Raw genomic sequence first — 25228 nt, 5'->3', positions numbered from 1 at the left:
TTATGAACATTTAAAAATAAGTATTTGTGTGGACAAATATTTTAATTTTTGGGGGGTTAATACCTGGGAGTAGAATTGTTGGAATGAATGTTTAGTGTATGTTTAGCTATATAATATATGTCCAGGCTGTTTTCCAAAGTGTTGTACAATTTTATACTCCCAATATCAATACGTAGGAATTCCAGTTGCTCCACATCCTTGCTAACACTTGGTATTATGTTGTTCTCTTTAATTTTAGCCATTATACTGTTGTATTGTGCTTTCCAATTGTAGTTTTAATTTATGTTTTCTTGATCAGGAATGATGTTAAGCATATTTTTTGTATTTATTGGCCATTTCAATATATTTTGAGGAAAGTATCTGTTCAAATATTTTATACAATTGATTTTCTGTTTTTGGTTTTATTGAATCCTTAGAGTTTTAATTTTAATTTTAATTTTTTTTACATATACTGGCTACAAGTCTTTAATCATATGTATACATATGATTATGTATATGTACCATATGTACCATAAATCTTATTTCCTCATTTCTGCTCTGTCTTTTGAAGAGCAGGGGTTATTTATTTTGATAAAATATAATTTATCACTTTTTTCTGTTTTGATTTGTGCTTTTTGTATTTTTCTCTAACAAAGAAATATTTGCCTAATATTTTAGAAGATCGTTCAGATTTTTCCCTATATTTTCTTTGATATGTTTTATGATTTTAGCTTTTGTTTACAGATACAACTTATGTTCAGTTTATTTCTTTATATGGTGTGATATAACTTTTGAGGTTTATCTTTTTACATATGTATATACAGTTCTAGTAACATTTGTTGAAAAAACTATTTTATTACATTAAAATACACTGGGACCTTTGTTTAAAATCAATTGATTTGTCAATAGTATGATGGACTGTTTTTGGACTCTCAGATCCTGTAGGTTTAGTTTCATAGCATCAGAATATGGCAAATATTGCAATAAAGTAAGTCACAGGAAATTTTTAGTTTTTCATTGCATATAAAAGTTATGTTTACACTATATTGTAGTCTAGTAAGTGTGCAATAGCATTGTCTAGAAAATGTACATTCCTGAATTTAAAAAATAATTTATTGCTAAAAAATGCTCATGGTCATCTGAATCTCCAGTGAGTCATAATCTTTTGCTGGTGGAAGACCTCACCTTGTTGTTGATGACTGCTGATTGATCAGGGTGGTGGTTGCTGGAGGTGGAAGTGGCTGTGGCTATTTCTTTAAGTAAGACAGAAATGAAGTTTACTGCATCATTAACTTTCTTTCATGAAATATTTCCTTATAGTATGTGATTCTGTGTTTTGGCATTTACTTATAGTGGGACTCCTTTCAAAATGAGAGCCAATCTTTTCAAACTCTGTCACTGATTTATTAACTAATTTTATGTAATATTTGAAAACCTTTGTTATCATTTCAGTAATGTTCACAGCATCTTCACCAGGAGTAGATTCCATCTCAAGAAACCACTTTGCTTGTTTATTCATACAAAGCAACTCCTCATTCATTAGTTTTATTATGAGATTGTAACAATTCTGTCACATCTTAAGGCTCCACTTCTAATTCTTGTTCTTTTGCTGTCTCCATTACATCTGCAGTTACTTTCTGCACCGAAGTCTTGAACTCTCTCAAAATCACCCATAAATTTGAATCACTATCTGTGACTCTATAGCTTTATGAAATGCGTTTATTAAATAATAAGATTTGAAATTTGAAGTTACTTCTTGCTCCGTGTGCTGCAGACTGTATGTTTGTTAGCAGTTAATGAAAACATTAATCTTGTACATCTTCATTGGAGCTCTTGGATGACTGGTCGCATTGTCAATGAGCAGCAATGTTTTGAAAATATTTTTTTCTGAGCTGTAGGTTTTGACAGTGAGTTTAAAATATTGAGTAAACTATGCTGTAAACAGAAGTGCTGTCATCTAAGGTTTGGTGTTCAATTTACAGACACAGTTGATTTAGTGTAATTCTTAAGAATCCTAGGATTTTTGGAAAGAGAAATGAACACTGGCTTCAACTTAAGGTCGCTAGCTGCATTAGCCCTAACAGGAGAGTCAGCCTGTCCTTTGAAACTTTGAAGGCAGGCACTGACTTCTCCTCTCTAGTTAATGAAAGTCCTAGATAGCATCTTCTTCCAATATAAGGCCGTTTCTTCTGCATTGAAAAGCTGTTGTTTAGTGCAGGCACTTACACCAATTCTTTTAGCTAGATCTTCTGGAGAACTTGCTTCAGCCTCTATATCAATGCTTATATCTTCACCTTGTACTTTTATGTCGTGGAGACAGCTTCTTTCCTGAAACTTCAAGAACCAACCTCTGCTAGCTTCAGACTTTTCTTCTGCAGCTTCCTCCCCTCTCTCAGGCTTCATAGAACTTAAGAGAATTAGGACGTTTCTCTAGATTAGACTTTGGCTTAAGGAAATATTGTGGCTTATTTGATCTATCCAGACCTCTAAAACTTTTTCCGTATCACTTTCTTATCATTTGTGTTTTCACTGGAGTAGCAGTTTTAATTTTCTTTAAGAATCTTTTCTTTGCATTCACAAATTCATCAACTGTTAGTGAATCGCATTTATTAACTGCTTGATTAATAAATAACTTGCCTAGCTTTCAGCTGATCTCAACTTTCAACATGACTTCCTCACAGAGCTTAATCATTCTTAATCATTAATAAACATGGGAGGCGGAAGTCGCAGTGAGCCGAGATTTTTCCACTGCACTCCAGCCTGGGCAACAAGAATGAGACTCCATGCCAAATAATAATAGTAATAGTAATAATAATACTAATAATAATTCTAGCTTCTGATTTAAAATAATAGACATGTGACTATTCCTTCCACTCAAACAGTTTGAGGTCATTGTCGGGTTATTAATTAGCCTAATTTCAATATCATTGTGTCTCAGGGAACAGAAAAGCCCAAGGAGAGGAAGAGATATGGGGGAATGGTCAGTAAATGGAGAAGTCAGAATACACAAAAAATTTACTGATTGAGTTCTCCATCTTATAGTGGCATTCCCAAGCAACTGTGATAGTAATATCAAAGATCACTGATTACAGAACACTATAGCAGATATCATAATGATGAAGATTTAAAATGTTTTGTGAGGATTACCACATGTGACACAGAGAAACAAAGTGAGCACATGCTGTTGGAAAAAATGGCATTCATAGACTTGCTCAATGTAGGGTTGTTATGAACTTTCAATTGGTGAAAAACAGTATCTGTGAAATGCAATAAAGCAAAGCATAATAAAACAAGGTATACCTGTACACAACTCAATAATTGTTAGTATATTCACAGAGCTGGGCAATCATCATCACAATCAAATTTAAAAAAATTTCACCAACCCAACAAGAAAATCTAAATGTATTAGCCTACACTCCTCATTTCCTCCCAATCTCCCCCATGCCTAATACTGGGCGTACAACTAAACTACTTTCTGTCTTTATAGATTTTACTATTCTAGACATCTCCTACATATAGAATTGGTATAAATTATAGGCTTTGTTTGGTGACTGCCTTCTTTCACTTAGCACAATGTTTTTAAGGTTCATTATGTTGTAGCATATATCAATGATTCATTTTAAAATTGATGATCAACTAGTAGTCCATTGTGTAGATAGAGGACATTTTCTTTATTTTTTCCTCTGTTGAAGTACATTTGAGTTGCTTCTACTTTTAGGCCATTATGAATAATGCTGGAATATTCATGTACCAGTTTTAAAATAAATGTATGTTTTTTTTTTTTTCTCTTGGATATATGCTAGGTCATATGATAGCTCTATGTCTAACATTTTGAAAAACTGTCAGATTGTTTTCCAAAGTTGCTCTACCATTTTGCCCTTCCATCATCAGTGGTATAAAGGCTCAATTTCTCCACATTCTCATCAATACTTATATTTCTGTTCTTTAGATTGTAGCCATCTAGGTGGGTGCGAGGAGTTATCTCATTGTAGTTTTGATTTATGTTTCCCTAATGATTTATAATGTTGACAATCATTTTTGTGGTTTTTGGACATTTGTCTGTCTTCTTTGGAGAAATGCCTATTCAAATAATTTGCCCATTTCAAATTAGATTATTTGTCTTTTTATTAAAAAGTTGTAAGAGTTCTTTGTATATTTTAGAGACAAGTCCTTACAGATATATGATTTCCACATATTTCCTACCTATTTTCTGGGTTGTCTTTCCACTTTGTGATTGTGTTTTCTTGAAGTAAAAGTTTTTAATTTTGATGAAGTCCAACTTACCTATTTTTTCTTTCGTTGTTTGTGTTTTTGGTGTCATATCTAAAAGGCTTAGCCTGACCTAAAAAGATTTATTGCTATGTTTTCTTCTAAGAGTTTTATAGTTTAGCTCTTACATTTTAGTCTATTTTCCATTTTGAGTTGACTTTTGTGTACGGTGTGAGGAAGGATTACAACTTCATTCTTTTGCATGTGGATACACAGTTGTCCTAAAGGGTTACCTTCTATATATAGATAAGTTTGGAGGAAATTAACATTTTAAAAACATTGAATTATCCACTCCATGAGCATGATACAGCTCTCCATTTATTTCAAGCTTTTTTGAATTTGTCTCAGGAATGTTTTTGTAGCTTTCAGTTCTATGTACATTTTGTTAAATGTATTCCTAAGTAGTTCATATCTTTTGGTATTGTTTTAAACATTTTGATTTCTCAAAGAATAAGAATAGAACTACCACTCTATCTAACAATTTCATTACTGGATGTCTATCCAAAGGAACATAAATCATTATATTAAAAAGATACTGGCTCTTCTGTGTTTATTGTAGCACTATTCACAAGAGCAAAGTTATGGAATCCACCTAGTACTGTCCTCATATCCTTCCTCTCTGGGACAGATAAATGGGAACAGTAATGTGAGTCAGCCATAACAGCCTTCCTAGGAGAATTATTTCTGCCTTTAGATCTGCTTAGAGATAATTCTCATTTAACAAGAACTTACCGTTTGTCTCAGCAAAAATTAACAAAAATTGTAATAGAAAGAATAACCTTATTTCTTCACATTTCTTAATTATTCTTGTAGCCCTATGCTGAAAATATGCATATCTCATTGTTAGTCTCAGTATTGCCACTTCCCTTCATGCTTATTTACACAGTGCTGGGTGCTGGCTGATCCTGACACCACCCTAATAGGTGGGTAACATTTTGATCTTATTTTAAAGATAATCTCCCAAGTGTGACACTTCTTTAAAAACATTTTGACTCCAGGGGAGCTCTCACTGGGTCTAAGTTTTCTCATCTTCAGACGAGATTGGGTGCATTCAGGGTGGTATGGCTGGAGGCAGTTTTCTCATCTTCAAACTGAGGAAGGGACCCGAATAATGATTTCTATTAAAAAAAAAAAAAAAGACGGGGTTTCACCATGTTGGTCAGGCTGGTCTTGAACTCCCAAACTCAGGTGATCTGCCTGCCTTGGCCTCCAAAGTGCTTAGATTACAGGAGTGAGCCACCACACCTGGCTGGAATAATGATTTCTTTTTTTTTTTTTTCCCATTTATTTATTTTATTACATTTTAGGTTTTGGGGTACATGTGAAGAACATGCAAGATTTGTTGCATAGGTACACACGTGGCAGTGTGATTTGCTGCCTTCCTCCCCTTCACCTACATCTGGCATCTCTCCCCTTGCTATCTCTCCCCAGCTCCCCACCCCCCACCGTCCCTCCCCTATTTCCCCCCAAATGACCCCAGTGTGTAGTGCTCCCCTCCCTGTGTCCATGTGTTCTCATTGTTCACCACCCACCTATGAGTGAGAACATGCAGTGTTTGATCTTCTGCTCTTCTGTCAGTTTGCTGAGAATGATAGTTTCCAGGTTCATCCATGTCCCTACAAAGGACACAAACTCATCATTTTTGATGGCTGCATAATATTCCATGGTGTATATATGCTACATTTTCCCTATCCAGTCTATCATCGATGGGCATTTGGGTTGGTTCCAGGTCTTTACTATTGTAAACAGTGCTGCAGTGAACATTCGTGTGCACGTGTCCTTATAGTAGAACAATTTATAATCCTTTGGATATATACCCAGTAATGGGATTGCTGGGTCAAATGGAATTTCTATTTCTAGGTCCTTGAGAAATCGCCACACTTCTGCATAGCAAAAGAAACAGTCATTAGAGTGAAACGGCAACCAACAGAATGGGAAAAAATTTTTGCAGTTTACCTGTCTGACAAAGGGCTGATACCCAGAATTTACAAAGAACTAAAACAGATTTACAAGAAAAAAACTAACAAGCCCATTCAAAAGTGGGCAAAGGATATGAACAGATACTTTACAAAAGAAGACATACACGAGGCCAATAATGATTTCTAAGTCCCAACCACTCCTGACACCCTCAAGTGGGTCCTTTGCAGAATTGCAGGGATGTCTCTAGGTGTAGTGCTGGTTCCTGGACCTTTGAAAGGGTGATTCTCAGTGCCAGTCTGAGGGCTGAGGGTTGAGAAATTTCAGTCATCTCTGCCCAGTGGCCTTCTCTTGTCCTCCCCACTTTAATCTCTTTTGCCTCCCCCTTCCTTTTACAAGTGTTTTCCTAGCCTGGCAGGGCAAGTATTATGTGATAAAAGTCTAAATAAAGACCTGGACTCAGAAAGGAGGAAAGTGCTCTCTACCCAAATCCTATTATAACTCTGAGATTTCCCTGCTGCTCTGGAATTTACCCGCTCTCTTTCTCTGGCACACACACAAATTAACATTTAATCAAGGATTTTTAATGTATTTTTCCACTATAAACATTTCTCATGTTAATGATAGTTCCTAATCTGGTCTTAAGGACAAATTGAGATAATTTTGAGATAATAACTAGAAAAAGAACATAAAACCTGCTCATTATTACAGGGGAAATTCATCTTGAATTACATCAGTTTCTATAATCCGATAATTTTATTGTTTCCCAGGCAAATCTCACATCTGGTTGAGGCAGGAGAGTTTGAATCATGGTTCACAGGTTTCAGAGGTCATTTTTAGCCTTTAATATGAGGCCTCAGCAGAGAAGTAATTTCTTGTTGTGCTTCTGAAATTCTGATCCACTCAAGTTGAACGCAAGATTTAAAAGGCAAGATTTCTGGCTGGGCATGGTGGTTCAGGTCTGTAATCCCATACTTTGGAAGGCCAAAGTGGGAGGATCACTTAAGGCCAGGAGTTCAAGATCAGCCTGGGCGATATAGCGAGATCCTCTCTTTACATCTTTTTTTAAAGCAAAGCAAAACAAAACAGTTGAGGTTTCTGTTGAGTGTATGTAGCAACCATCTGTAGCAGAAGGTCATCTGAGCCAGTGCTCAGTTCTCTGGGCTTCAGACCTGGCTTTGCTGCAAACAGTCTGCTTGCTTTTAGCAAATTCACTTTGATTGTCTGGGCCACATTTCCTCATCTCTAACCGGCTGACTTGAAAGTCGTTGAATTGATTTTATTCATCAATAAATGCTGAAACTGCTCTGACTTAATGATAGGTTGTGAGAATTAAGTGATAATATTTGTGGAAGAGATTTACTGTAACTCTTTGTCATGTAAGCTTTGTTATTCTTTCATGGTGGATTTATATGTTGGTAACTTAATTCATTTTCACAGTGTTCTCTAATTTGTAAAATAAAGGCATGGAATTAAAAACTAAAACATTCCCTATAATCATCTCTGTCTCCTCCTCATGCAGAGATCATGTCTGTTCGGTTCACTGATGTATTTTTTCCCAGCACCGTGCACAGGGCATGCTGTATAATATGTGTTAAATAAATGAAAAAAAAAAGGGGGCTTATAAACACAAAATGGCTGAACTTTCAGATAATACAGAGAATGAAAACAATTTTCTGATTTTAAACTTGTGAAGATTTTTAAAATAATGATTTCTCTTTTGAATGAGTGTCAGGTAAAATGGGCTCTCAGGGGTAGATGGTGGGAGTATAAATTGGTACAAGCTTAATTGAAAATAATTTGGTATCAAGAATCTTAAAAATGCCAAGGAAACTTATTCTTGTTAAAGAGTTTCACTTGCAGTATTTATTGTGTTTAAAGTTTGTCTAGGTTCCAAACTGCAGCTGACCCCAAGAAAATCAACAACCTGGTCTTTTTAAAAGAGATGCAAGACCTGGCTGAGGAAATTTATGGAATTATGGACAAGGCAAAAAACTTACAAAGACGTTGGGTAGAGCAAACTAATACTCCAGGCAAGTAAATCTTTCATAACTGTGACACTACCTACCTGGACACAGCTTAGGGAGAGCTGTGAAGGATGTGAGAGCCCAGAATGTTTAAAAAATGCTTAAACCCTTCCTGTGCTAAATTCTCATTGTAATTGTTTGATGGATGAAGCCAGCACTTGCAGATGGTTGTGGAGGGTGAAGAAGGATTCTCCCTCCTTGACCCCTGGGAAGGTACCTTGTGCAGTGCACACACCGTACAACCTTTCGAGGGCTGCAGCCCATCCTGACTTTGTCTCCACAGTTACGTTCTCACCACTCTGCCTACTCCATCATGTTCTTTGGCTGTTGTCTTCCTTTCTTGCTTTTCCTTATTCTGTTTTTAAAATATGTCCCCACCTTCCCCAAACACACACACACACACACACACACACACACACACACACGCCCACCCACACACACACACTCCCAATTCATTTCCTCCTTCTTGTAGATTTGGATTGGTCTTTTTCATGTTACAAACCTTTTGGATTATTGGGGTAGATTATTCCCTAAACAAAGGTAATTTCTGTTCATTATAAAGAATATCCACATTATAAATGGCTTTATTTATAAATCTACAGTAGGGAAGGTTAGGATGGACGTAGATCTTAGAGAGTTTGGCTTACAAATGGAGAAGTTTGCACCTCAGAAATAGGCAGCCAGTTGCCTCTCTTCACATCTGAGTCATTGCCTAGTGTAATATTTGTTAATAAATGAGGGGCATTCGTTAAATTTGAAATTTAAATAACAAAAGTTTGTTAATATATGTATGTCCCAAATGTTACATACTTTGGTAAAAATAATTTATTTTTTAACCTGAAATTGAAATTTAACTGGATGTGCTCTGTTTTAAATTTGCTAAATCTGGTAATCCTAAGTACACAGCTCCAAATTTTCTTCCTACGTATTTTTTTCTTTCTTCATGGAGCGTATACAAAAACATGAAATAAAGAGTTTGGCAGAAAAATGAAGAATGAACTTCCCAGAGCAGATGGCATTATGTGTTATTTTTAGGAGACAGAATAGCACCTTTGTCCAGAATGGGGCAGGACTGGCCATGGCCTCCCTGAAGGCTGATGTCACAATGGTCCCAAAATGTGTCAACAATAGACCAGAATGGTTTCAAATGCCAAATGATGGCGGTCTTATGTTACACTCTATTATGGGGTCATTCTACTTTTATAAAATTTGATTTTCAAATGAGGTTTTTAACATGCTATTGAAAGAAGAATTAAATTTTTTTGAGATGAAGTCCCCACTTTATTTCTAGTTTTCTATTATTTGAACCATTTTCTATGGTATATGTAATTAAAAATAATCTGAAAAATTATAATTTCACTTTTTTTCTCTTCAAGTTTTTCCTTCATTTATTTTTTTTTCATGCTGTTCTCGGTAAACAATATAATATTTTCTTTTTTTAAAAAAACTTTCATTTATTCCCTCTCTCCTAGCCTGAATTTTTGCAATGCCTGGTGAAATTGGATACTAATAGAATAATACAATACCTTTGGCAAATTGTTGAAATTTGGTTTACCAGTTACATTTTTTCCATAAATATACATACTTGCATTTGGAAATCTACGGTGATAGCTTTATTCAGAAAAATCTTATGAGGATAGATTTATTCTTCAATTTTGGTATATTGGCTTTTGGGCCAGGGCTCTTGGATACTCCATTTGACTTTAGAATTAAAGTAGGTATTTAGCATGCACTTTGTCATTGATGATTGAACTAATATCTCTTAATTATTCTTTATCATAGATTCTTCTTATGGTTCCAGTTTTTTTACAGTAAGTATCTTAAGAATAGTCTGAAAATTAGTCTTCAAAGACACAATAGTTAAGTTCACAACACTGTTTTTAAGTTTAATTTACATTTTCAAACAATTATTTCTAATGACTTGAGTTGTATAACAATTGTGTAGAAGCTGGATTTGAGAGAGCCAAGATCTTTGTAGAGATGGACTGAAATATAAGTTTTAATTTTCTGAAGCAAGGCTCTGGTCTGTGAAAAGCAGGGGTGAAACCTGAGACCAGCAGGTGGTGGACAATCCACAGGGTTGCTTTGTAAGATGGGTACAGAATTTATCTGATCCCAGGGAAGGTCTGAGATTTGTGCTTGGCACGTAAGCAGTGACTCCCTTGAAACACGAAGCCCTCGGTTAAAGCACTAGTTACCAACAGGGGATGACTTTGCCCTCCATCGTGTATTTGTCAATGTCTGGACACATTTTTGGTTATCACAACTGTGGACAGGTGTGGAGGGTAATATTAGTCTCTAGTGTGCTGAGGCCAGAGATGTCGCTAAGAATCTTAAAAAGCACAAGACAGCTTCTACAACAAAGAATTATCTGACCCAGTAGAATTATCTGTCTCAGTAGTCTGGTTGAGAAACCTCAAGTTAAGGGGCAACCTTGATAGTATTAAAAATTCTTTGTTGCTCATATTGCAGCAGCAGACACTGACTGACTGTACAGGCATTTGTAGTAACATGTGCCTGTATCTGTTTAATTCTAGGAAAGATTTAGACAGCTCAAAAAAACACATGCCATAAAACCATGAGAACAGGGGCCAGCTAATGAATAGCAGGAATGTCAGTGTATCCATTAAATAATTACACTGGCAAGGAGTATTGAACACTCAACGTGGAGCTTTCTGATGCACCAGGTCAAAAGGAAAATGTAGGATACACACACTCAAAGTCTTACAAATAATGAAATAAAAATAGAATAAAGCATCATTTTAATGATTAAGTTAGCATTGAAAAAGAAATAATACCTGATGTTTGTGATGTTATAACTTACTGATATAATCTCATATGGTTTGTGACAATATAAAATGGATATAATAATTTTTCGAAAAGCAGCTTGGTATTTTTGTCTCGTAATTGTTCTGAAAATTAATCTTACATATAATATAATAGAAATAAAAAGCTGTATAAAATATTCATTGATAATGATGGATAATTTGAATTTCCCAAAGTAAGATAAATTGTTACTGATTGCCTTCTTAGTAGAGTCACTTAATAGTAAGTATGTTATGTGGAAAATGAGTATGTTATTGGGTCAAGTGTAAAAAGCAGAGGAGAGCATCATATCCATCATATGTTTGTGATGTGAAAACATTTCGGTACAAGGAGTTGAAGCAAAGTGGCTACAGGAAAGCAGTTCCATTTGTTACAATGAAAGAATTCTAGGTCCCTTTTTTATTAAACAATTCTTATAAAGATGTTATACTGTTTTGTTTTCACTGAGAGTGAAATGGCTATCTGAATAATCTGAGCAGAGGAATGGTGGGACTTGATTTATGTTTTTGGAGAATTTCTTTGGATATAATTCTTATAAAGATGTTATACTGTTTGGTTTTTACTGAGAGTGAAATGGCTATCTGAATAATCTGAGCAGAGGAATGGTGGGACTTGATTTATGTTTTTGGAGGATTTCTTTGGATGTTGTGTTGAGCAGAGACTGATGGTGGCCAGAGCAAAAGTGGGAGTCCACGCAGGGAATTGGCTCATCCTTCTACGCAACAAGTGGAGGCCTTTTAGAACAGATGCACGGTTAGTGATGGAGGCAGTGAGATGTGATGACGGTTTTGATATATTTTGGAGATAAAACCAGCAGGCTTTACTGATGAATATGAGATAGGTTATAAGAGAAAAAGAAGAATCAAGGATGACTCTATGTGGTTTGACCTCAGTAACTGGAAATATAGAGTGGCCGTTTACTCAGGTGGGGAAAGATTGAAACAGGATTTTTGGAGTGGAGGTGAGGAAAGGGTAAAAAGGGAAATCAGACATTGATTTGGGGCATTTTAGTGAGATATCCAAGTGGCGCTGCCAAGGAGGTTGTGGGAGGTTCCAGTTTGGAGCTGAGATAAATGGTCTTGGCATAAATGACACTTCAAGGTCATGAAGGGAGAATGTGTAGACAGAGCAGAGAAAGAGGGCTGGGCACCGAGCACTTGCATTTAAAATAGTGTCAGGGAAGGAGGAGGAAAGTGAGGTTGTGGGGTGTCGTGGAAGCCCAGGAAGGCTATTTTCTAGGAGATGGGATGATCCATTGTCTCAAGTGTGGCTGACTGATCATGTAAGAAGAGGATGAAGTGCCACTGGGAGTAGCAACATGGAGGCTATTGGCGATGTTGACAAGAAAGGCTTTGATGGAATCATGAGGGGAAAACCTAACTGGAGTGGGTTTAGAAGAGAGTGGAGGCAAGTAAGTGGAGACAGAGAGTGTGTATGACTCAAGATGGTAGGCTGTGAGGTGGTGAGGCATAGAGTGGAAGCTGCAGAGGCCTTTGGTGTCTGGTTCCCACCCCACCGGCTCCCTAATTTCTCCCCAGCTAAGATGGACAGTTCCCCGAGAGCTCAGACTCCTGGTCACAGGGCCCCACATCAAGCACGTGCTGAGAGTATTTTGCTTTCTGTTCTTGCCTGAAGTCAGTTCAGCTTGAGAGGACAGGGGAGCTAACACTCCCAGAGCCACCCACAACCGAGGTGACCACCAGACTCACATTGCCTTGGACTGAGAGTCCCTTGTTCCAGAAAACATCTCAGCCCTGGGCAACTGGGGAGGGTTGGTCCACCTTCCCCCAGCAATGGGTCACTTCTGGGCAGCACCTTTGTTCCTGAGAACCTTTGAGGATTTAAGGCAGCATGGTCTGTCCAGGCCCTTGATGGCTGCATTGACTTTTCCCTCTTTCCTGTCTCATTCTTTCCACCTCCTCAGCTCTTTCCTGGGATCATCTCCTGAACATGCCACCTACATACAAGCCCTTGATTCAGGGAACCTAAACCAAGACAGGAGATATGGATTTATTTTTGTTCCTTCCTTCTTTCTTTTCTTTTTCTAGAGATAAAAAAAAATACTCTGTCGTTCACCTTCAAACTCCTGGGCTCAATCCACCCTCTGGCCTCAGCCTCCCTAAATACTGGGATTATTTAGGAAAGAAGGAGGGAGGGAGGGAGGGAAGGCTCCACTGTTCCCTCCCTCCCCCCCCCCCTCCCCCCCCCCCCCCCTCCCTCTTTCCCTCCCTCTACCCTCCCTCTTTCCCTCCCTACACCCTCCCTCTTTCCCTCCCTCTGCCCTCCCTCTTTTCCTCCCTATACCCTCCCTCCTTTCTCCCTTCTTCCTTCCCTCCATCCCTCCTTCCTTCCTTTCTTTCTCCCTCTCTTCCTCCCTCCTTCCATCCTTTTCTCTCTTCCTCCCTCCCTCCCTCTCTTCCTCCCTCCCTCCCTTATTCTCTTCCCCCTCCCTCCCTCTTTCCTTCTTTCCCCTCCCTCCTCCATCCCTCCTTCCTTCTTCTCCTCCCTCCCTCCCTCCTTCCCTTCCTTCCTCTTGCCCTTCCTCCCTCCCTCCTTCTCTTCCTTCCCTCCTTCCTTCCCTCCTTTCTTTCTTCCTTCCTTCTCCCTTTCTCCCTTCCATCTTTCCTCCCTCCTTTTCTCCCTCCATCTCTCCCTATTCAGTACAGATGCAGCCATCCATTTTTTTCCCTAAATTTTTTCAATCTATGGTTGATTGAATCCAAGGATGCAGAACACACAGATACAAAAGCCTGACTGTACTTCATTGTGTACATCTGAAAAACAAGGCCATTCTTGTACGTAACTACAGTACAATTATTAGAATCAGAAAATTAACACTAATACAATAGAATTGTTTAACCTATAGTCTTTTCCAGATTTACCAATTGTTCTAATAATGTTCTTAACAGCAAAAGAAAAGCTTGCATCATGCATTGCATTCAGTTGTCCTGTCTTTAGTTTTCTTTGTTCTGGAACGGTCTTTCTTTGTCTTTATTTCATCAGGATTTTTGAATACATACTTATTTATAGACTGTCTTTCAATTTTTGGGTTGTCTGATGTATGTTCATGATTGCATTTGGAATTTTGTGCTTATGGCAGGAATAGGTTGTGTTTTTTAAGATGGCACATAATGATAGGCTGATAGAAATGAACTGATAGAGGGGAAAAGAGAGAGGACAGTTGCTGAATGATGCTCTTGAGGGGTGGGAGAGCATAGGGCTGAGCTCAGGCTGAGGACTGAAGTGCTGAATTTGACTGGAGATGGAATTTATTATTTATTTGTTTATTTTGCCAGAGGAATATATGATAGATTGTGAGAGGAGAAAATAGTTGAGTGAGTATTCAAGGGAAAGGTCATCCAGGGATCAGGGGCACGAGAGCAAAGAGGACAGCAAAGAGGTGTTGGCAGAGTGGAATGTGGGGCCTGGCAGGGCTGAAGAGCCGTTAGAGTTGGGGAACTGTAGAAAAGCAGTGGGGTTGGTCGTGGAAGAGTGAGGTGCATAATGTTGTAGCTATTGACAATGAGAAAATACAGATTTTGACCAGAGAAATGGGTGATTCAAGCAGGTGGAAGACAATATCACTTGATGGAAGGGAGGTCAGTAACAGAAGGGATTTGAGGATTATTAGATACGGAGATCACCAAGAATGGTGGCTGAAGTCATGCTGAAAAGCATGGCAGTGTGCTGGAAGCCAGAATCCTCCAGAAATGGCTGGACTGACTGTACTCCCTGGGGAGCTTGTCCTGGGAGCTTCCCAGGACCCTGCAGAGTTCTGAGACCCTCTCTTCTTTCCACTGAGAGTGGTGCGAGGAAGAGGGAGTGTGTCTTGTTTGGAGTAGTTGGACCTCTGGAGAATGCTTCTTTTTGTTTGTTTGTTTAAACTTTTTTTTTTTTTTTTTTTTTTTGAGACAACGTTTCGCTCTTGTTACCCAGGCTGGAGTGCAATGGCCCGATCTCGGCTCACCGCAACCTCCGCCTCCTGGGTTCAGGCAATTCTCCTGCCTCAGCCTCCTGAGTAGCTGGGGTTACAGGCACGCGCCACCATGCCCAGCTAATTTTTTGTATTTTTAGTAGAGACGGGGTTTCACCATGTTGACCAGGATGGTCTCGATCTCTTGACCTCGTGATCCACCCGCCTCGGCCTCCCAAAGTGCTGGGATTACAGGCTTGAGCCACCGCGCCCGGCATCTGAAAGATAAATGTTGTGACTTTTATGGGTGATCTAAAATGCAGGATTCACTTTTATTGAAGGAATGGAAACTAGACTGCAAGAAGAGAGCCAGAAACTGTGGAGCTCAGAACACAGAGTGTGGGGTAGTTCTTACTGGGATGTCATGGAGCATTGGGATGTTTTTCTACCCAGAGAGAGCATGTAGGTGCAGTGAGGCACTGGAGACCCATGTTCCTTCTATTTTGGCACTTTGTCATTCTTGGTATGTATATAAAAGCCTCAGGTATCTAGAGAAATCCAAAGGCTCTATACCATAGGCCAGCTGCACTTGCCTTCTGACCAAGCCATCAGTGCTCAGTGAAATGTTGGGTTTTCTTGTTCAAATTTGATTTATTCTCTTTCTTTTACCATTTACATGTAAAAAATAGATCATTACGTTCTTATCCAGCATCTATCTCAAAGACGTTGTTGCTTCAAAAACTGCAGAAGTTGGTACAGCTTGTCACAAAACTAGCTTTCTTTTTCTCCTTGCCCCGTCTATACTTTTTTCCCCCATCCATATTTTTAAACCATTAAAAAAAAAAAAACCCTTCAACTGAACAGAACAGTTTTAACATTGTGTTCAACATAGTGGCAAATCTGTTCAGTGTAGTGACATATGAAGTATGGGTTTCTGCCAGGAGAATTTCTACAATTTTGCACCTTTGCAGCATTTCTGTCTCTCATTTACTTGATTAATAAAAGTCCAGAGGGAAACTTTTGGCATTTTTTTTCCCCATCAGATGGATCTCAATAAGACCGAGGAGGTAATATTGAAACTGGAAAGCCTCCACCAGCAGCCTCATATTTGGGATTTTCTACTTTTACTGCCAAGGCTACACACAAGCCACGATCACGTGGAAGATGGCATGCGTGTTGCAGTGTACCTTCTCCGGGCTGCTTTGAAGTAAGTGAAAATGAAAGCCATAAGTAAGTATCGATATGTTGTTTTTCACCTTATTTTTAAAATGGGAAATAAAAATTACTGAGTAATTGTTGGATTAAAAAAAAACTCATAATAATGTCACCTTGAAACAACAGAAGCTTCTGCACCTCCACATTTGTCCCTCATCTGTCTGTGTACATGTTTTATATAGGGGCTGTGATATTCTTCATAGCGTATTCACCCTGATTTTAAAAAAGTTAGCGCCATACTTTAATATTTCATCTGTTGTTACAGCTGATAAATGATCACTTTTAATGGCTGAAGCATATATCATTCTGGTAAAGTACTATATACCATAATTTAATAAATTCAGCATTAGATTTTTGGTTGTTTCTAAGTTTTTCACTATTAGAGATAAGGCTTGATATAATAATTTAATTTCTTAAGAAATTATGCCACAGTTGCCCACATAGTATTCAGAACTGATAAGCTCAGTTGCGTCCGTGGTGTAATTCAGTGAGCTGGACATTGGTCTCCTATGCTGGATCTGACCCCCATGTTACCTGGGGTGACTTTGGGAGCATCCCTTCCCATGGTGGGTTTCCCATGCTTTAATCAGCATGATGCTCTTTTACAAATAACTGAATTATTTTGTGTAAACTCATTGTATGAATAATGGGTTTTATTATTTTTTATTAGCAGAAGTTTATATTCTTCTCTGATTTTTAACTGTTACTTATTTTATCTGCCATTGGTGAGAGAAACCCACATTGCCCTTAGGCTGGGAGAAAAGGGGCCCTGTCCTGGGACCTGTGCTTTGGGGAGTTTCCTGCTCTGGCCTTCCTCAGACTGTGCCTCTGCTCATGGCTCAGAATGCCCATGGGGTGAAGGGGATGTGTTCACAGACCCCACTCACCCTGATTCCCTCTCACCCTGGAGTTCCCTAATCTAATGGCCAGAGCCTGCTTGAGCCTCTTTTCCTGGCCCCTCCTTCTGAGGGAAAGTCTTACCATGGGACTGTGACTTCTCCAGCCTAAGGGTGGTCTAGGGATGACTACAGCCATTGGCAGGAGTGTAGGGTGAGAGGCATGGGTGCTGTTGGGCTGTGTAGGCTGGAGGACTCACCTCTGAGCATTGAGGCCCCTTGAGGTACAGACCAAGCTGAGGGTGGGGAGCACATAGGGGAGGAGTGGGCCAAAGGTTGGGGCCAGGGACAGGGGTTCCCTTAAACTCCTACAGTCTGGTGTACAACTCTGATGATCAGAAAATTCCTAATCTAAATGTAGCTTTCCAAGTTGTTATGAAGATCTATTGGTCAATGTAGGAAAATGGAACATATTATGATAGTTAGCTTGATTTATAACTTAAATATTTGAACATATTAGAAATGACTTTTTGTATTCTTGCCTGAAGCCCTGACTGTGTTAGCAGTGAACAGTGAGAACAATGGTGCTATTCGAAGAGGCGCAAAATTTAAAATGAGAGGATATTGATGACAGTTGTTGAACCATGTCAACTTCAGCATAAATTGTATTTCCATATTTTGCTTCAGTAGCATGATATCAAGAAAATCTGCATTCATAGAGAGAAGTATTTGCAAGTGGTACCAGGTTTCAATGATATACCTTATAATCCTGGGATACTCTTTAATACACAAAGTTGTCATAAAATATTTTTCTTGATGAAAATCTACAAGGAAATAATCTGTTTGGAAGTACAGCTTATGGTTGTGTTGGCCTCATGTTGCCAAAATACAGATATATTCCACCTTCTGTTGAGTGCATTTTCCAATCTACAAATTGAAGCATATTTATTTATAAAATAAAATATTAATATTCTAAAAATAAAATTAATACCATGTATATGTAGACTCCCCCTCCCCAAAGCTTCCTTTTCTTTGAAACAATTTGACAGCCGCTGATTGAACCCTTGACCTATTCAGATCCATAGGTTAAGACAGGGTGGAGGATTGAGGTACATGGCATTGCCATGCAAATATTAGACTGATTATCTGAACTTGAAGCAGCCTGACTGTTCATTTGCTTTTCTAACATGGCAGCCCTTTGCACCTTGCTGGCCTCATTAGCTGCCCTGTGGCAGGAAGAACCAAGGCTGAGTATAAAGTAACACTATGGCAGAGCTAATGCAAACTTAAGTTCTGTGTCAAAGGCAGAGTGGAAGATGGCCTAAGTTCTCAAGTGTTTCAAGAGAAGAACTTACCTCTTACATTTAGTTACTAGTCTAGGGAGTTAGAGTCAAATTAAAGCCATGAAGAATGCTGACATATAAATGGTCCAGCCACATCTTGCAACAGCGCTAGGGGCCCAGTCCACAGATGTTAAGTAAACCTTGAATTGATGCTACTTGTTTTGCTAACTACCCATTTATACTGCTTTTTGTTTTGTTTTGTTTTGGTTCTAGTTCCTTAATATCCCTAGAAGATTTAGATTGGCTGCCACTCAACCAAACTTTTTCCCAGGTTTCTGAACTTGTACTGAATGTGACCATTTCGACACTGACATTTCTGCAGCAACATGGAGTAGCAGTCACTGGTATGGGTGCCTTGTAGCTATTGCTATATTTAAAAAATGTTTAACTGCTTAAATTCATTGACCATCAACAGAGAGCTAAAATGATGTTCAAAATGATTTAATTAGAATTTCAAATTCAAAAAAGAATCAATCGTTTCTGTTAATACAAGACAAAAATAGAATAAATATTTGGAACTCAAAACTGAATTTGACTTTCTACCACTGTTGAAATTCTGCAGTCATTGCTAACATAAATAACATTTTTAAATTAAAATAATTGATTTAAAAATTCTTTGACATTATTTCTTCTAATATTAGACCTATCACTGGTTCTGTGATTTTACTCTTTCCTCTCTCTAACCTCCTATTGGGAGGAACTATTTTAAAAATGGTAGTTAGTAAGAGGAGGCAGGTTGATGTGGACTTACAGAATCCCCTAGCAAAATAAGCAGCCCTACCACAGGGGAGGAAATGGAATTATATAGCTCTTTTCTTGACTCAGGATATTATTTCCTGAATTGTCAACTGAGTCTGAGCATTTTACTTTTAATTCTTTTCTTTTGTCTATTTTTCTATCTTCGACTACTTCTTTAAGGGAAATACAGTGAGAGAACAACAAAGTTAGAATTCATCCACTCATCTATTCATCCATGCTTTTATTAATTCATCTGTCCACCCATTTACCCACACATCCATCCATTCATCCATCCATCCAACCATCCATCCATCCATCCATCCATCCATCCATCCGTCAATCTGCCTACCCATTCACCCACTAAACAATGCATCAACCCATTTATACCTCTATCTATTCATCCATTAATTCATCCATCCATCCACCCATTCACCTACTCACCAACCCACCAACTCATTCATCTATCTATCCATCGTCCATCCATCCATCCATTCACTCATCCATTCATCTATCCATCCACCTACCTCCCCACTCATCTACTCACCAACCCACCAATGCATCCATTTGTTCATTTATTTATTCATTTTCTCATTGAATAAACAATGAGCACTTCCTATGAGCCAAACGCTTCCCCAGAGAGTGGGAATAAAAAGCTGAATAAGACGTAGTTCTTCAATGAGAACACATGGACACAGGGAGGGGGACAACACACACCAGGTCCAGTTGTCAAGTGCAGGGGTGAGGGGAGGGAGAGCATTAGAACAAATAGCTAATGCAAGTGGGACTTAAAACCTAAATGATGAGTTGATAGGTGCAGCAAACCACCATGACACATGTATACTTATGTAACAAACCTGCACGTTCTGTACTTGTATCCCGGAACTTAAAGTAAAAAAACAAAACAAAAACAAAACATAGTTCTTGCTTTCAAAAAAGTCATCTTTGGTAAAGTAGAGAAATATGTCAATAAAGAAAAAAAAAAGACCACAGAGTAAGGATCTGAAATCTGTTTCAGGAAAAACTTCAAGGAGGAATTTTGAAGGGTGAGTTGGTATTTATCAAAGAGATGAGAGAGCATTTCCAGGAAGGGGAAAGAGTGTGTGAGATACTTGGGCTTGCTGAGAGCTGTGAAGGCTTGACACTCAGCTTGTCTGAGGTACAGTAGGCAGTAGCAGGGGTGGCATAGAAAAGAGCCCAGGCCAAAACATGAATGGCCATGGAAGCAGTAGAATTAGATCTGCATTATAGAAAAATACTCCTGGGCAGTGTGAGGAGTGGATTGGAGGCAGGCTGGTCTGGGGTTCAGGATTCTGGGAGCAAGTCTTCCATTGGCCACTTTCTCCTGAGGTCACAGTCTTCTGAACTATATTATTTGAGATGGATTCTTACTCTGTTGCCCAGGCTGGAGTGCAGTGGCGAGATCTCGGCTCACTGCAACCTCCAACTCCTGGATTGAATCGAGTCTACTGTCTCAGCCTCCCGAGTAGCTGGGACTACAGGCATCTACCACCCAGCGCAGCTAATTTTTGTATTTTTAGTAGAGACTGGGTTTCACCGTGTATTGGCCAGGCTGGTCTCAAACTCCTGATCTCAGGTGATCTGCCTGCTTCAGCCTCCCAAAGTGCTGGGATTACAGGTGTGAGCTACCACGCCCAGCCCTGAAGTATTATATAATGAGATTGTTGTGCACAGAAATTTCTACAATCCCATTCAGAATTCTGCGACTTCATGGAGCAAACTAACATGAAACCCTCTATCACCCCAAATTCTGCCTGTTGCTTCTTTCTTCTTATTGCTTGTGACCCAGCACAGTGAGATCCACATAGAAAGGTTTTGTTTTGTTTTGTTTTGTTTTTGTTTTGTTTTTGAGCACTCTGTAAAAGAAAAGTTAGCTCATTAATGTTTAACTCCATTTTCAGGTTAGGTTAGTTGTACTGAGAACTATTTCTTACGCTGAGAACAAAACACAGAGGTGGGGTGTGGGATGAATAAAACACCTTATTGAAATCTTCCCAGTGACATTAATTTTAACAAACTCATTTAAAAGCTCAGGTTTTTGTACATCATCCAAATTACAACAAGCAATTTACCTTACAATTGGAAATGTAATTACCGCTAAGAATGTAATTAAACAATTTTCTATTAACGCTCCAGTGAGTCAAAGCTAAGGAACACTATTACAAAACATACTTTGAGAGGTAGCTAAAAATCGTCTTCATGTCTCTTGTCCCCAAGAAAAGTTCTTTTGCCTTATGAGCTGATTTGAAGGGAAAGAGATGAATGGCCTCATGTGGCTTTGGGTTACTGGTCCATTTATGTTATGCACTGGAATTGTTAATCTACACATTCTGAATTCTCTGTTGTTTCAGCAAGAAATTTCTGAATCCAAGGTGCCTTTCACTTTTTGAGGAAGATTGTGTACTTTTATAAGTATGCTATACTGACATCACTATTCTTTTCTCTCCTTAATGGAACTCTGTAATTCTAGTACCTTCTGAGACCAGTAGAGATTAATAGTTACAGTTCAGCTTCAGGAGCCAGATCATTTAGGTTTGAATCCGAGGCTTGATCTAACAAGTGTGACTCTAAGGAAAAGGAGCTAAATGTAGCACCAACCTCACAGTGTTGTTGGAGGACTAAGTGAGACCTCCCATGGGTTATTCTTAGTCTAGGTCCTAGTACCTCTTCAACATACAATAAATGCTAGTTTATGCCATGTAGAGACAATCAAAGTGGAAACAAAAAGTCTTGTATCCCTGCGATCTTGCCCATCTTCAGTACCTTCCTGAAGTCCTCACTGACTTGGCCTTTCTTTGTAAATGTCATAGATTGTGCTTTTTTTGTAGACCTCACTGCGATTATAAGGATCCTATGAAATAATGCATGTGAAAATGGTTCAATAGTGACTGACAAGTACAGGGGCTCAGTCAATGGGTGTTGAATCATGATCTGAAACAATCTAGTTTGTAGATGAAGTTTCAAGGTTCAAACACACCTTGATATTTGTGTGTTTTTGTGTTTGTGGATGCTGAGGCATAATCCCCAGAGATTTTGTCATACCTTGGGGGTCTTGGATTTATATTTTGAATATGTAATTTCTAGATAGTGTCATGGGTTTTTTGGGTAGCTCATGAATTTTATACGTTGACAACTTGAGTTAGGGGAACTTTTTCTTGTGACTTTGAATAATTATTGGAAATATAGTTTTAAAGAATTCCATAGTATTTTATGCTATGAATATACTATAATTTATCTTTTCACTTGATGCTAAGCCCTTAGCTGGTTTTCAATATTTAATCAGTATAGAACCAATAAAATATTGTTTTACAATAACTTTTGCTGAGATATCTGATTAAGCTTCTTGAGAAAGATTTTTAGAAGTGAAATTATTGGGTTCAGGGACTTGAATTTTATAAAGCTCTTGAAATATGTTTTAAAATTATCCCCTGGAAATGTTGCAACCATTTATGCCAGGGAGTGTGTGACATTTCATCATTCTCTCTATAGCAGCAAGCATTTTTTTCTGTTTGCTTTTTCTATTTGATGCCCAAATGGTGTTTTGTCTTCATTTGCTCTTCCTTTAGGGGTGAAAATGGTATTTTTTTTTCTGAATTACATTAGACATACCAAAATATTCAACCAACTGATGGTGTAAATCTTTTGTTTTTCCAACAGAGCCAGTTTACCACCTGTCCATGCAAAATAAAGTGTGGGATCCACAGAAAGTCCAGTATGATCTCAAATCCCAATTTGGTTTTGATGATCTTCACACGGAACAGATCCTGAACTATTCAGCTGAACTAAAGGAGGTACACATGCTTGACTGCTTCTCACACCGTTGGGTCTTTTCTGCAGACTGGATCTACAGCCTGTTGCTGGGGCAGGGTGGGTGGGAACCACAGGAGAGGCAGCCAGACAGGAGGGTTCTGTTAAAACCTGAACTCCTTGCACAGAAGAGACCCCTGCTGTCTTCAGCTTTTCTAGAAGTGTCTCTTTCTTCTTACCTTGAAGTTTTATCCTGGAACGGAAAGGCAGCTTGGAAGTAATATGACACTTGATTGATCTGGGAACTACCAGTGGGAGAGGCCAGGTCAAGTGAGGGTGTGAGATTCTGAAAACAGGACAGTGCTAGCAGGGTCCAGGTAGGAAGGTGGTGCACCAGCTGTAGTGTTTTGAGGTACAAGTGGGTGAGGCAGAGCTCTCATGGCAGTCACTTCCCATTTGGTTTATCAGGCTCTGCCATCTCCATCTCATGTTTTTCCTTAAAGAACATATCTCTTTAACTTTGTTCCCTCATAGTATGTGTCATTTATAAAGGCCAAATCTCAAATAGTGGACAAAACATCATTAAAAATATATAGGTGTTGCCATCTGCTTTTTGGTACTAAAGTCATTCAGCACTAGAATAATCAAGGGACAGTGCTGAAATGACCAGCATCCAGTGGTCTAATGGACACCCTTGCTTTGTGCATTATCTGGGTAAAATAACTTGTGGTTATTTAAGGTGTAGTTAGCACACATATGTGTACATCATGCACCTCCCTATGCTATCAGACTTGGGCAAGAATGATCTATTTTGCTATGATGTTGATGATAAACCACATTGCTAATTGACATCAGTATCATCCTTCCCATGTCCATGTCATAAAATGGCACTTAGTAACTATGTATTAACTTTGGTATATATTTAAAAATATGCAAATATACTTATGCTATCCTAAATATGTCAGTTTAGGTTTTAAATTATATTTCATTTGTTTTGAGGTGTATGTTATTCCCTTCTCTTTTTTTTTTCTCTTGGGAGAATAAACAGAAATAAGGCAGAGATTATAAAGTTGTGTGCGTCCATTGTTGCAACATGAAATCTTTAATTTCTGAGTAGAAATTAAATCATAATGCAACTGCTAACAGACATTCTAATTTTCCAAAAAAAAAAAAAAAGATTGGCTATCTGTCGTCTAGACTGGTCTGTTAATATTTCTTAACTAAATACGATTCTTTCCAGTTTGCTATTATTAATGCTAGTATTTTTGTTTCCAAATTTGTATGTGTTTGATCGGTGGCAACAGGGTAGCCTGCTTCAGAAGATACTCAGAGGCACGGGCCACAGTCTGGAGGCTCTCAGGAATCAGTTTGAAGAAGAGAGTAAGCCCCGGAAGGTGGTGGAAGCTCTGCACACTGTGCTGCTCCTCGTGAATGATAGCTTGGCAGCAGATGGCCCAAAAGATAATCACACGTTTCCAAAGACGTAAGGCGCATTTCCCTGTTTGATTATTGATTAAGCAGATGACATTGAATTTTAAAGAGAGCATAATAATACTGTTAAAAACACATTCTGTAAACTACAGCTAGGCAATGAATTTCTAGTTAGCAAATGGGATATCAAAGGCTTTTGTTGTGGACCATCACCAGGATAGAAGTTTTTGCAGCAGTCTGGATGCCTAGGCAGAGGCTGAAATTGACCTAATATGGGAGCAATATTTGAGAAGCTGTCGGTTTCCTGGATATTAGATTTTATGTCTTTGGCATTTGTTTAAAAATGAATAAATACATTTCAGAGGCATTTTCATATACAGAACAACTTTACATGAGTAGCTGTTTTCCTAGAACCTTCCTCTTGTAAAAATATCTTTTTATATTTACTTAAAAATTTTGTATAGTTGAAGTGTTTACATAAGGTCCAGAAATATTTTAGAAGTAGGAAATGGTGGAACTTGTTTCTTCCTTTTTAAGATAACCACAATTTATTCACCAAAATAGTCGACTACATCTTTTTCTTCAGTAGGTGTGGCAGTTTGTAGCAACTTGAATCTTACTATCCTTCTGAAGTTAAGGCTCTCCTTGGAAAAGAAAAATATGATTTCTCAATATTATCTCAAAAATGTTCCTTTCAAACCAGGCCAGACAAACTCTTGTTCTCTGCGTACCATGAAGGAGAGTTGAGATGACAGAATTGGATGGGGCCGTGTTGTGTTGTTATGATTACTTAACAAATAGCAATTCTAAACACTTCCAGTTTTTTCACATTTTCTGGAACTGTTAGCAAACAGGATCTTGCTTTTGAAGGCCCCGTTTCCTAACTTTTGCTTAAGAGATGTTCTCCGGCATGAGGTGCCGGTGCTGGAGGTGGCAGTACAGTTCCACATCAGGGCCATAAAAGCTGTA

The 25228-nt window shown here is 38.4% G+C and overlaps 1 protein-coding gene across 1 annotated transcript in view; it reads left to right on the top strand.

Annotated features, from left to right (window-relative positions):
* ABCA13 (ATP binding cassette subfamily A member 13) overlaps positions 1 to 25228 on the top strand; it is a 424450-nt gene that overhangs the window by 36435 nt on the left and 362787 nt on the right. The window contains 7 exon segments of the mRNA XM_032244250.1: positions 8047 to 8198; positions 9975 to 10003; positions 15975 to 16138; positions 18539 to 18669; positions 22739 to 22874; positions 22876 to 22986; positions 24069 to 24311. Of these exon segments, the coding sequence (XP_032100141.1) occupies positions 8047 to 8198; positions 9975 to 10003; positions 15975 to 16138; positions 18539 to 18669; positions 22739 to 22874; positions 22876 to 22986; positions 24069 to 24311 (966 nt within the window).

The sequence above is a fragment of the Sapajus apella genome, unplaced genomic scaffold (genome assembly GCF_009761245.1).
Source record: "Sapajus apella isolate SASKATOON/1434 unplaced genomic scaffold, GSC_monkey_1.0 scaffold54, whole genome shotgun sequence".
In the NCBI taxonomy this organism is placed as follows: domain Eukaryota; kingdom Metazoa; phylum Chordata; class Mammalia; order Primates; family Cebidae; genus Sapajus; species Sapajus apella.
Note: the sequence above shows the minus strand (reverse complement) of the source record. Positions and strands in the feature narration are given on the sequence as shown.